This window comes from Trichomonas vaginalis, chromosome V (assembly GCF_026262505.1).
Source record: "Trichomonas vaginalis G3 chromosome V, whole genome shotgun sequence".
Lineage (NCBI taxonomy): Eukaryota > Parabasalia > Trichomonadida > Trichomonadidae > Trichomonas > Trichomonas vaginalis.
In genome coordinates, this window is record NC_067207.1 from 20,203,171 (window position 1) to 20,216,060 (window position 12,890).

General features: G+C 33.7%; 5 protein-coding genes and 4 pseudogenes across 9 annotated transcripts, besides 3 other annotated features; 2 read left to right on the forward strand and 7 right to left on the reverse strand.

The window, feature by feature from the left end:
* Positions 1-10,876: part of a mobile genetic element that runs on past the window's edge.
* Positions 1-11,173: part of a mobile genetic element that runs on past the window's edge.
* On the reverse strand, positions 903-1,364 carry TVAGG3_0370370 (KilA, N-terminal/APSES-type HTH, DNA-binding family; the record flags this gene model as incomplete). The annotated part of the gene is made up of 1 exon (XM_051231763.1): positions 903-1,364. A coding segment is annotated over one exon (462 nt), but the record flags the coding sequence as incomplete, so codon positions are not given.
* On the reverse strand, positions 2,644-3,438 carry TVAGG3_0370380 (ATP binding; the record flags this gene model as incomplete). The annotated part of the gene is made up of 1 exon (XM_051231764.1): positions 2,644-3,438. The coding sequence occupies one exon, from the start codon at positions 3,436-3,438 to the stop codon at positions 2,644-2,646; it is 795 nt and encodes a 264-aa protein (XP_051101494.1).
* Positions 3,542-4,459, reverse strand: TVAGG3_0370390 (annotated as a pseudogene). Its single transcript has one exon. A coding segment is annotated over exon 1 (918 nt).
* TVAGG3_0370400 (organellar and viral DNA polymerase type B) lies at positions 4,804-5,643 on the reverse strand (the record flags this gene model as incomplete). Its single annotated transcript, XM_051231765.1, has 1 exon — positions 4,804-5,643. A coding segment is annotated over one exon (840 nt), but the record flags the coding sequence as incomplete, so codon positions are not given.
* TVAGG3_0370410 lies at positions 6,662-7,274 on the reverse strand (annotated as a pseudogene). Its single transcript has one exon. A coding segment is annotated over exon 1 (613 nt).
* Positions 7,947-8,538, reverse strand: TVAGG3_0370420 (annotated as a pseudogene). The gene has a single exon. A coding segment is annotated over exon 1 (592 nt).
* On the forward strand, positions 9,693-10,204 carry TVAGG3_0370430 (annotated as a pseudogene). Its single transcript has one exon. A coding segment is annotated over exon 1 (512 nt).
* TVAGG3_0370440 (uncharacterized protein) lies at positions 10,375-10,695 on the forward strand (the record flags this gene model as incomplete). Its single annotated transcript, XM_051231766.1, has 1 exon — positions 10,375-10,695. One exon carries the CDS (start codon positions 10,375-10,377, stop codon positions 10,693-10,695), a length of 321 nt encoding a protein of 106 aa, XP_051101496.1.
* Positions 11,174-12,890: part of a mobile genetic element that runs on past the window's edge.
* TVAGG3_0370460 (zinc ion binding protein family) lies at positions 11,287-12,642 on the reverse strand (the record flags this gene model as incomplete). The annotated part of the gene is made up of 1 exon (XM_051231767.1): positions 11,287-12,642. One exon carries the CDS (start codon positions 12,640-12,642, stop codon positions 11,287-11,289), a length of 1,356 nt encoding a protein of 451 aa, XP_051101497.1.

The following is a 12,890-nucleotide window of genomic DNA, read 5'->3' on the forward strand; positions in this document are numbered from 1 at the left end:
ATTCGAAAGGTAAACTATGAGTTTCTAGATTTCATTGCAACCATAAGGTTATGGACAAAGATTGCGACATGGTATATAAGAATGTTTCTGACATATATAAATCCGGGGAGTTTAAGACCTACGATAACTTTGTTTCGTTAGTTGCTGAATGTGTATGGCAGATAAGAGATAAAGAAGAGAGTAAAATATGGAACGAACAGATAAGACCAACTGCTTTTGAGTTAAAGAAAACCATTGACGCCTTAGTTGTTTTAGCAGGTAAGGTTTCAGAATATAACGCAAAAATGAATCCGCAATGTTCTAAATGTAAAGCAGCAATTAGGAATATAACTATCCGTCAAAGAGATAGAAAGAATGCGAAACGACTATGCAGACTTAAAGAAAGAAGCAGAAAAGCCAGCAGAAGATAAAATGAACATGTTAGAATTTCTGAACAAAAACTATCCAACAGCAGAAGATTTCCTTCTATCTGACGTCAAGAAGAAGTATAAAGAAACCTTCGGTATTGTTAAAACTTTTGACATACTGACAGAAGAAATAGAAGCTACGAAATTGTTTAGGATTTCAAATATACATCGTACAATTCATGTAAAACGCTTGTGAAAAACTGGGGTGAGAAAACAGGTGAGAAAACGGGTGACATCTCACCTCTTCACCTAAACATTATTTTTATTGAATTCAATAAAAATAAATGGTTCATTTACTCACAATATTTTTGTACAAAACGACCCCAAACTTTTAACTTCTTTTCTGCAGCTTCAAATGCTATCTTAGCGAGTTCATATTCTCTAAATTCTCTTTAAATCTTCTTGTTCCCATTGGTCTAGTTCGTATGGAGAATCTCTATAACCATAATATATCTCACGTTCATGTTCTAATTGTTTTTCGCACATTTTTCCAACTTCTTCTTCGAACAAAGGTTTAGCATTCTCCACTGTATCTTCGAGTTCTTCTTCATCTAACTTCTCATGAACTTTCTTGTCTATGGAGTCCATAATATCTTTGACATAAAATGCATACTTTACAGAGCACCATTCAGCAACAAAATGAACGAGGTCAGCATGTATGTAAATACCTTTGAATTCATTCATAACGCCCTTAGTAAGCTCATAAAATGCTTGTTTTGAGGTCGAGCCACTTTTGGCTCCACCGTATTCGTTCATCCAAAACTCAAGAATTTCCTGCATTTTAGTACTATTGAGAAATCTGTTTAAATGGTTTAACCTTCCCGCTTCTCTTGCCATCTTTGTTGCATTAATGTAACCATCCTTGTCTCTACGTAAGACTTCAATACCGTTATAAGTGCCTTTTGTGAATGTTTCACCATTAGATTTGTTAGTGAATGTTTTTGCTTCGACTGACATTATTGTCTTTACATACAAAATAAAAAAATAAATAAAAATAAAATTAGCGTTATTTTTTATTTCATAAGGAAATACATGAAAATTCATGAGGTGAAAAAAGAGGTGAAAAAACAGGTGAAATCTCACCTCTTCACCTATAATATATTTTGTCTGATTTACATCCAACGAAAAAGTTTAGAAGAATTTTCTTATTCTTTCTGGCATGTTTTTATCTTTCCAGTACTCCCGCTCTAATGGTCCCAGATGAGTTGGTTTAGATTCTCTCAAGTTCTTAGATGGTATAACATCTTCAACGCCTCCTTCATATCTTACTTTATAAGTGTCATCGTTTGTGTTGTAGTCAAGTATTTCAATAACCACTCCTCGCTTTGCTTCGTCAATGGTTTCAGCAAGTTTGCCATTACTACTTTCGACTAATTTATGTCGAGGGTAAAATGCTATGGAGTCGTCAGCAGCTTTTATAAGATATCCATTACCTTGCGTAGAGTCTACGATATAATAATTTCGACTTAACCTTAAACGTTTCTTTGTCAATGGTTTGTCGTCAAGAACTACACGAACTTTTGTACCAGGAATGAGGGTAAATTGTGTTGAATTTCTGATATTTTGTGTTTGACTTAGTTTCTTTTGTATATACTTTTCTTCTTGTTGTTGTGTCATTGAATTTGGTGTATGTCCTGTTGTAGAATGTGTTGAGGAATTATATACTTCGAGAAAATGTTTCATTGTTTCTTCGGTAAAGTCTCGCTCTTGATTTAAATCTCTGAGAGTCCTTATGAAGCGGTTAATGATACCGAGTATGTTATGGTTATGGTCTTCAGTAGTGTAGTGAGTTATGTTATGCTTAATGAGAAAATCTGTGATTTCATTGCTGAGGTATGCACTGTCTTGGTCTGATGTTAAAGTACTTGGGCTATGTTCTGCTACAAACTTTTGTAAAACTCTTAACACTTCACGAGTTCCTTTATTCCTCATTGGATATGCATATACTTTACGAGTGTTAACATTTATGAAGATGAGGAATGGTTTATGTCTTCCTTTTCTGCTTTGAATGAGAGTGTCAAATTGGTATGCGTCAGGAGTGTTGGAGTAAATTGGTAAAAAGTAGTCGTAAGGGTTTATTTTTGTTTGATGTACAACATTTTTGTCAAAGAACCTTTTCACTTCAGCTCTGTTAGTAAATCCCGAACTCTTTGCAGCTTCATTGAATTTCTTAAAAGACCTCCATGGATGTTGTTCGAATACTTCTTTCAAGCTCATTTATGTAAAGTTAAAGATTTTAACCAACTCGTATCCAAGCGTGCATTGTTATATAAGGAGGCATATAATCTTTTCCATTACCTGCTGGGTCTGTAATACCAGCTACAACATGTGTATGATTTCCTGCAGTTCCACAGAAAATACCTGTGCTAACATCTTTGGGGTCAGTTGTGATATCATATCTATGCATTCCCTGTCTATCCGAACCCGCTGCAAGATTTGTATAACCTCTTTTTGTTATTGAATGTGAATGGTTTCCTTCCACAGATGTTCTTCCACTGAACCTATGCATATGTGAAGGAAGGTTTTCAATACCTATTTTCTTTGAACCTCCCATCTTCATTGACTGCGTATTAGTGTAGAATGGAAAACTGTCAACTATTTCATACCATCTACCACCAAATAAAGTGTTTGGATTTATTGGATTCATAGACGTATAAACAGCTCCTATAGGATATATTAAATCATATATGCTCATAACTCTATAAACATATTCTAAAGAACTTATGTCATTAAATACCATTTGGAATGTATCTCCCGGATGAAATGTTGCATTTGTTCCACTTTTATAATGTAATGTTAGTTCAATAGAATTATCCAAGAAAAATTCAAAAGTATCTGGTTGAAGACCTCTAACAAATTCAAATGGAGTTGATGGTTCACCATTTATAATTTCTGTTGTAAATGTCATTGTATCTGGTTTCGAAAATTTCTTTGTTAGTTCTGTATCCACATAAGTTTTGTCGGCTTTACTGTCTAACATTGCTGGTAGTTCATGTGTTTCAAAGTTTCTGACATGACCTTCGATATTCATACATTTGTTATTTAAGGAGTTTAGTGTATCTTTTACGCTTGTACTTGGATTCTCTAAAGGTGCACTTGAACCAAGGGTATAGTTCAATATTATGTCGTCTGCTCTAACAGTAGTGAAGGATTTATGTGTATGTTTTGTCAGCTTTACTGTCTAAAGTAGCTTGAAGTTCATTTATATCGGAGATGTTGTGTTTATGAGATTTCAAAACTTTGTTCATTGCTTCGAGTTCAACTTTGTCAGCTTTACTTTTAATAGCATCTTCAAACGTTATTTTTGACTTAACTCTCAAAGTAAATCTTGGTTCAACTAATACACCGTTAACATTGAAAGTAGAGGCATAAATTTCATCGTTATAACCAAATGCTTCTGGTGCTTTAGCTACATCATACTGTACAGTACAGCTTATGTCATAACCTTTAGCACGAATGTATTTATATCTTCTTTCATTAACATTTTTTGTCTTCACTTCATCACTTCGTGTTAAATATCCATGGTAGTCCGTTATAATCTGTTCGTCTGAAGTTATATAATGAACATGGTTTTTATCTGCTTTTTCGGCTAATTTCTCATTAACATCATTCACTTCTAATTCAACTCTTCCGCCAGAACTCTTATTATCATTAATCTTTTTCATTAATTCGGTAATTACGTCATAAAGACTATATTCTGTTTTCGGTTTTGTAAATAATGAGTCAAAATTTCTTTTCATCATTACATCGCTGACATTAATGATATCACCAATTCCTTTTTCATTTATTCTCTTCATTAATTCTGCAATAATGACGAATATATAATCTGTTAATTTATTCTCTTCATCGAGGGTTATAGAATGTTTTGAAATTGAATCATTAACTCCTCTAAATAAATCAATAACTTCAGGATACACGTTTTTAATGTCTTGAATAACCCGACCAGTATCCTCGCCACTATGTGGCTCTGAGCCCGTTGGGCTCTGTTGTTCATGTTCTTCGTTCCCGTCGTTACGTGGTTTTATATCTCTAACCATCATCAACGCAGCCATAACCGGAGGGTTTGTTGCTACCTGTTCGAAAATCCGTCCGTTATGTATGGTATATCTAAATAATTTCTTTGTGTTTGTTAAAACATTTGAAACAAGTCTTTTAAAACCATCTACAAAATTTCCTGTTTCACCTAATGTTCTTGCAGCATTTACAAGCTCACCCATTCCCGCTTTTGACCCCAAAAACGTCCATATTGCATTTATTTCACTCTGTATGTTGTCCATTCAGCGAAACTAACACCCGCATTCGCTAAGCTGAAAATGAAACTCAGTGGATCGAACTTAATTCCACCTTCTTTTTCAATTTCAACGAACTCACTAACATGAGATTTTAAATATTCTTTCGTTAAAATTGTTTTCCCCGATGTTATGTCATTAACGAAACTATCACCGTCAAAAGTTAACGAATTCAATTTCGTCGTTGATGCTTTTATTTCATACACCGCTTTATCGATAGTTTTTGGCTCACCTTCTTTAGAAGCATATGAAACATTAATGAATGAATTATATGTATTCGTGAATGAGTTAAAATCAATGATTTTCATTAATGACGCCTTTAATGATTCATTAACTGTTGAATCCCTTAAAACAATTAATGAACTGTCCTTTATGAAAGGTACACTGCAAACCGTCGAGTTTGGATCAAATGCTGTAGTTGGTGCAGGAATATTAATGATATAAGTCATTAAATCATTAAGTGACGTAAATAATGTTGTCGTTTTTGATTTAATTTCTTTAGCATCTGTTATATATGGTAATTTTATTTCTGTAGTTTCTGAATTAAAGATATTCGCTAAAATGTTTTGTAAACTGTTTTGAACAGCAGTATAAACCGTTGAATCCGGAACTCTTACGATTTCACCATCCTTAATAAAAGGCATTGTACATGACGTAGTGCTTGGGTCAAATCTTTCGGGATTATAATTCAACATATATTCTAACGCTTCATGAACAGACTTATATACTGTTGTGTCGTTCTTCATGACAACTTCACCATTTACAATGAATGGCATTGTACATGGAGTTAAAATAGGGTCAAACTTTTCATAGTCCTTCCATGTTATGTATTTCTCGGTATTTCCATCAGAAATAACAATATATTTGTCAGTAAGTGTGAGAGAGTATTGACCAAAATATAAACGTTTAGCTCTGTCAGCTTCATACGCATATGCAGCAATACTCATATTTTAATGAGAATAAAATGTTGTTCTATTTGCAAAGTACAGACCCAAACGAATACGGGACAGTAAAGCTACAAACAAACTTAGGTCTACAGAATGAGCCACTTGCATTCAGAGTTGTTGACTTCAATACTATCGCTTCATTCGTTATAACAGATGAAACAGATTTCATGGAGCTTGAAATAGATGGAAAGAAGCATGAAATAAGATTTCACAATAATGTAGAATATAAGATGGAAACATTAGCTGGAGTGTTAAATGCGCTCATAAATACTACAATAAACAAGGAGAACGAAGAAAACTTAATGAATGTTAAACTTATTGCAGGAGTTTTGAAGTTCAGTTATGCGAAGGAGTTTAAGATAACACGAATGAGTCATAGAGTTCAATTGCTTCTGGGAGCATACCATATGACATTTCCTTTGAAAAGTGTTGACAAAACGATTGAGATGAAATCTGTTCCATACGTATGTTATGGTAATTGTTTATACGTTGAGTCAAAAATAGCTAATGTCACAGGTATTTCAGGAGTTAATAGTAAAGGTTCAGTAGAATATAAATCCTTCTGTTATGCAGTCAATTCAATGTTCATTCCAAACGTTCCTGTCATAGCAACTCATTTAGGTAAATGGGTTCGCATTAGTCCTCATAATTTGAAAGACATGCAATTCAGACTTGTTGACTTTCAGGCGAGCCTGTAGAACTGAAGGCACCAGTGCGAATGACTGTTGAAGTTGACTTTTTTAAAATATTAAATGCAACAGCTTACAAGAGAACTCAGAGCTAAAAATATAAAGTATGAATGTTATGTATTAGGTCATGAACTTTGGTTATTGCTGTTTGATGAAACAAATGAGTTAGTTATGTCAGTCAAGAGAACAGAAAAAAGGCGTCAAAGGCGCCGAGCGCAAAGCGCTATATTGTGTTAGTGAAAACTGCCCAAGTCAATAAGATTAGGTTTGCATTATGAAGATGAGTTCGATACTGTTGAAGAAGTTTTGGATAGATATTATAAGTTGCTTTAATTTACTAAAACAATTTCAAACATAATTTATATTCTGTTGAAAGTTTTGTATATTCATTCGAATATTTATACTTAAACTCAACTCCTGGAGTACCTGGTATTTCAATGATGCGGATGTTACCTATTTTCATGAATGGTGGCGTTTGACCACAGCATTCGATTTCAGGGTCGAGATAGTCAATGACACATTGTTTCCCTGTTATTCGTGATATAACATTTTCAAGGTCCTCCTTTGTTAGAATTATTTGGTTCTTACTTATAAGATTTATCAAAAGCTTCTTATCGTCTTTGAGTAAAATTGTTTGGTATAACTGAAGAAGGTAATGGTCTACGTTATCTGAAGGATTTGTTTGAACATTTATGTAAGGGTTGTCGTTGGCTTCTCTTGAAAGAATTTGGTCCAGTGGTGGATACTCTAACTTAACATCTGATGTAGCGTTAGCGTTTGAAGCTGTGTTTAAATTCACGGATTTCAGCTCTGGTTCTGGCTCTTTCAAACACTCCGAACTATAGTTCTTTATGACAATATTGTTTGTCGTTCGTGAGTCAACATTGATGTTGGTTCAATTGGAACATTAACGGCACCAGCTAAGATGGATTTGCTTCTCATTTCATATAGAATAAAAACCTTTTATATGTATGAAATGAACAATATACTCGACAAGGGTTTGAATGTAAAGCTAACGAATGAAAATATTGTTGAATTCACTGAGACAGGTGCAGTGTATAAAGATGTAGAACTACTGAACAAAAGAGCTAAGGGAAGAAGCAGGAACATGAACAAAGGGTGGAAGCCTATAAAAATTGTCAATGATGGCTCAGGAGGTTCAAACATAAAGTATGCAGAAATTATAGAGTTTATGCTCTCAAAGGTGAAAAGCCTTCATTTAAGAACAGCTATTCTAACGCATATCCTCAAAAGTTAACGGATGGGGAAGTGGAATATGAATGACAGCAAAAATATTAACAGAAATGGCGACAGAGATGCATGGAATTTGTTTACCATCAGTCAATTGAAGTTAAACTTAAAACAATGTTGGTCGTTCCATGGAATATTTTTGACTTTTAATGGTATTAGTCATGATATGAATCTCAAGGTATGAACGAGGAGAGATGAGAGACTTATATGCTTCCCAAATTTCTTCAAAAGGTAATGTTATACCTGACTGTTTCCAAATGAGTTCAATATCATAGCGTGAGAAACCTTGAAAGATAACGAAGTCAGTTATGAGACGTTTTATGTTAAAGCAAGAAAACGCCATGTTTGCATAAGTATTGCTACAGTTAAGTGGTAATGTCTGACTTTAGTAATGATGTTAGCTAATGGTGAGTCAGGCTTTGACACTAAACCTTTTCCGGCGAAGTCGTCGCAAACGAGCAGAGTATTTGAAGGATACTTTTTGAAGGGTATTTGAAAGTTTTGACAGAATGTAGTTTGTAAGTCGTTTCATATCGTAAACTCCTGAGTACTGACGTAAGTGGTGTTTGTCAATAATTCTTTCCATCTCCAGAAGTCTTTTGCATTCCTGACTGTATAAATTCAACGATGGCATAATATTTCCTCTTACGTCGAATGTAACGTTGAAGAAATTCAATGAGTTCGCTATCTGGAACTTTAACGACAGAGGCTTGAACTTTTGACATAAATGTTTTCGCTGTTGAGTCCATAGAGTCTGAAGTTGCTGATATAATGATTTGGTCATAATATGAATCTTGACCTAAACGCTCTGTTATGAGTATATGACGAATGAGTTAAATGTCTTACCTGACCCCATCTTTCCACAATAGAAATAAACACCATTTGAACAGAACTCATAGTCCTTACTGAAAGGAAGAATGAGAGAACTGTTGAGCTTTTCACTGCTTTCATTCATGTCTTCATCTACGTCATGTATTAAATGCTTCATTTTATCTCCATTAAAAATGCAAGTCAGAAATATTCAGAACATAGCACCGAGTCTAACTGACAAGAGTAAAAGATATACTATGAACACGTTATGATGAAACCAACCAAAATTCAAGAAAGTCAGTATACTTATGAATATCCAAGACACTGGTAGAGTATGTAGGAGGTGAGAAAGCTATTGAAATCAGACAGGTTCGAAGTATTCCAGCAGGAAGAACAATATTATTGAAGAACTTTAATGTTTTGAGGTATAATGATGAAACAAAGAAGCAAGATAGTTTTCCCATTGCTGTGTATGTGAACCTAGACACAGGAGATGACATGAAAGTTTTTAACACAAAGCTTCAAACGGTAGTGAGAGAACAACTGACTGCGGAAGGACACCATTACCTTCAGAAGTTACCATAGCGTATAATTTTGAAACAAACTCAATAGATTTTAAAGTCGTCTCTGCAAAGAAGTCAGGTTTTACATTTAATGAAGCAGATGTATATTCGAATGAAAACTTCAAAGCTATTGCATGGTTAGATAATGACGATTGCTTTAAGAAAATATTTAAATTCAGTGACTCAACGATGTCAATAGATGACCTTCGTGGAATGTTACCATCGATGTTTACAGTAGAAGGTTCAGCAGGATTGCTTACAAGATTGTCAATTGGTGGTATTTGGTCTCGTGAGAACATTGTTATAAAATCCAGTATAAGTGAATTTGCTGAAGAATCTATATTATGTCTTTCAAACTATATGTATTCGCCGCCGAAGCATTATAGTATAACAAACTTTGTCAGTAAGTTTAACATAAGACTTGTCGAACCTTCTTCAATGAAAGATGTTGTGCTACCTAAAGATGGAAAGGATGGACTCATTATTGAGATGATTTTAATAGCATATTAAATGAGCTTGTTCTTGAAGGTCATTCATGATGAAATAACTGTTGTAGAAGATGTTAGCAATTGTTCAGACATTTTGAAGCGTATAGATGATATTAAGAAAGAAGTTTATGAAGCCGCAACGCGGCGAGGACGAAGTCCATGAGAATGTTTATGTTTCATTGACTTTCTCCAGTAACGAGAACTTTTATGAGATAATATTGAAGAGAGATGATTTTAATATGGTGTAAATGGTAGCTTGGGCAGCTTTAGGCGCAATGGGAACAAAAGCATTAGCATTTGGAGCAAAAGCACTTGGAGCTTATGACGCAGTAAATAAAATGAGTGGAGGAAGAGTTTCGAAGACATTAGATGCAAATAAAGGAAAGATTGGAGGCTGGGTTGCAAAGAAGTTAAGATTAAATAAAATAGGGCTCATAAATAAAGCATCCAATTTGGTTGCGACTGAGTCGGAAAATGCTTTAGGAAAGGACGATGAGTTTTCAAAACATGCAAAAGACTTTAATGACCAGATGAAAGGTGAAACAATGCATTTAAATAGAGTCGATGGAACTCTTCCTCCACCAGTAGTTCTTCCGTATGGTCCCTATGGAATGTATGGAAATCCTTACGAAAGACCATTTGACCCATTGACTGGTGGAAGTAACTGGTATCATTACGGACGAAGAAGAAGACAGTCAAGTTGGAGACAGACGTGAAGAAAGCAACTAAAAAGAAACCAAGGAAGAGAGTTATAAAGCAATGAATTCATGAGGTGAAAAAAGAGGTGAAAAAAGAGGTGAGATTTCACCACTTCACCTAAATTTATTTTTGCGCTATGTTTTCATACGTGTGAGGGTGGTGATATCATTAATTTTAAGTTTATTTTTTTATTTTATTTTTTTATTTTATTTTTATTTTATTTTTATATAAATGACGAAAACTATTGAGATAACAAACTACAACGGTCATGAGTTCAAGAACTTGTTCTTCGTTCCTCGTGAAAATACATTCTATCAGATACGAGGGAGAAAAGGTAAAGTTAGTTTGAGCGTTTATGACTACAAGCATAATGGAAAGTTTATACAAGCATATGATACAAACGGTAAGCGTGTTTCATTAGCTTTGTCAAAACTTACAGGTATAAACTATGACAGTGATTTTGACCTATATGAAGAAGAAAGTGAGTCAGAAGATTATGAGCTGTTATATGAAGCACAGCAATGGGAGGAGTTGCAATACTTTTGTAAGTGAGAACGTTTATTTTTTACATTAGTGAGTGAAGTGGTTGGCGGCTTTGTAAATATTTAAGGTTAAGTTAGTGTTGTCGTTTGTATTGTAAAATATACGTTAACGGTTTTGTAAAGTGTCAAATTCACATAACAGGGGTACGGTGGAACGCAGTGCCGTCGTACCCTTGTTATGTATACTAACTTAGTAAGAGTCGTTTCCTAAACGCTCTGTTATGAGTATATGACGAATTAAATTAAATGTCTTACCTGACCCCATCTTTCCACAATAGAAATAAACACCATTTGAACAGAACTCATAGTCCTTACTGAAAGGAAGAATGAGAGAACTGTTGAGCTTTTCACTGCTTTCATTCATGTCTTCATCTACGTCATGTATTAAATGCTTCATTTTATCTCCATTAAAAATGCAAGTCAGAAATATTCAGAACATAGCACCGAGTCTAACTGACAAGAGTATAAAGATATACTATGAACATGTTGAGTATATAAGAATTTCCGAAAAAGTGACACCCAAAAAGTGACACTTTCAATAGGGAGTAACACTTAAAAAGTGACAATTTAAATTTCACAATAAATAAAAATAATAAATTTTTTAGTCTATTAAATTATTCTTTTCTTTGAAATCCTCCAAAAATTCTTCGAAATGTTCTAAAATATAACCTGGAGAATTATAACAAAATTCATTAAATTCTAACATATATGTATCTAACAATTCATTTGGAATTTCAAACGATCTTAAATATGTAATTGAATTTTGTATCTTCTCATTTATTTGAGAAAGTTTTTCTTCAGCATTTTCCAATAAAAATCTTAATGGATTCAAATTGGCTTCTTGATTCTGAACAAAATTTAATACTTGGTATAAACGTGATTGAACTTCTCTTTTCAATTTTGTTTTATAATCTGTCAATCGAGGCTCGCGAATTCTAATTGAAGGAATAAAACCTGTTTGAAGTAAATCGTTTTTAATACGATAAAAGTAATTGGGTGCAACTTCTTCTAAAAGATTTTTGACAAAAATATCAATTCTTTGATTTTTAACGCAGCCAAAATCGTGATATTTTATCTTTTTAAATAAAGATTCAGAAACGTTATTCACAACGGTTAATTCATTTGGTCTGGCAGCAGCTATCCACTGTTGTTTATGAATGTCCCACTGACGTGTAAAGTATTGATTAAATTCCAATTGATCTTGAATTTTATCAATAATGTGCTCTTTATACATTTTTGCAGCATCTTCTTCTGTGCAATCACGATAATAACATAAAATGTTCATAAATTTTTCGACTTCTGATCTAATCTCTTCATCATTTATCTTTGAGAGATTCTTTTTAAGTGCGCGTATTACATGTAGCGCGCACCAAAAGATATTGCACTCCGGAAATGAATTCCTAATCCCGTTGAAAATGTTTAGTGCACAGTCAGACATGATAAATTCAGGTTCTGTGTGAGTTGTTTCAAAAAATTTACTTAAGCAAAAAGAAATATTTTCACTATTATCTGGATATATTATAAAATAACACAAAGGGATAGAATGAGTATTAGCAAATTTGGTAGCTAATACATAAAAAGGAAATCCATGAATAATTAATTTAAACGTAGAGTCTAAGTGATAAATTGGTGGTTTTTCATGAATTTGAGAGATCATATCATTATCAGAGTAAATAAAAACCAATTTGTCTGGAAAATCAGTATCTTCACCTTGAATGTCAAAATAAATAAGGTCATCATGTTGATCTTCCCATTGATTAACATAGTTTTGTAAAGATTGAAATTGATTTAAAGATATGTCTGGTAAAGATCTCATAAGATCTTTTTGTTGTAAATAATATTTCAATTGATTGATTGCAGTTTGTTTCATAGTCATGTGAATACAAGTATGATCTTTAGGTATTTCAAGCGTTTTGTTGACTTCTTGTGTTGCATTAAGTGGACTTCCGTGATTCATGAGAAATTTTTTAATCCAAGCACGGTAAGTACCACTTGTAGGTGTATTTTTATGTTGTGGTGGTGGTCCTGAGTGAATATGAGTTAAGTTTGCAGATTTAAAAATGTAATTGTCGAAATTTTTAATAAATTTAAAGCCTGCTGGGCAGCCTTCGTATTCGCATCGGTGGTAGATTAATACTCCTGTTCCAATTGATAGTTTTTGTGGGTCTTTGACAAATCTTATGTTACCATGCAGCTCTGCAGCTA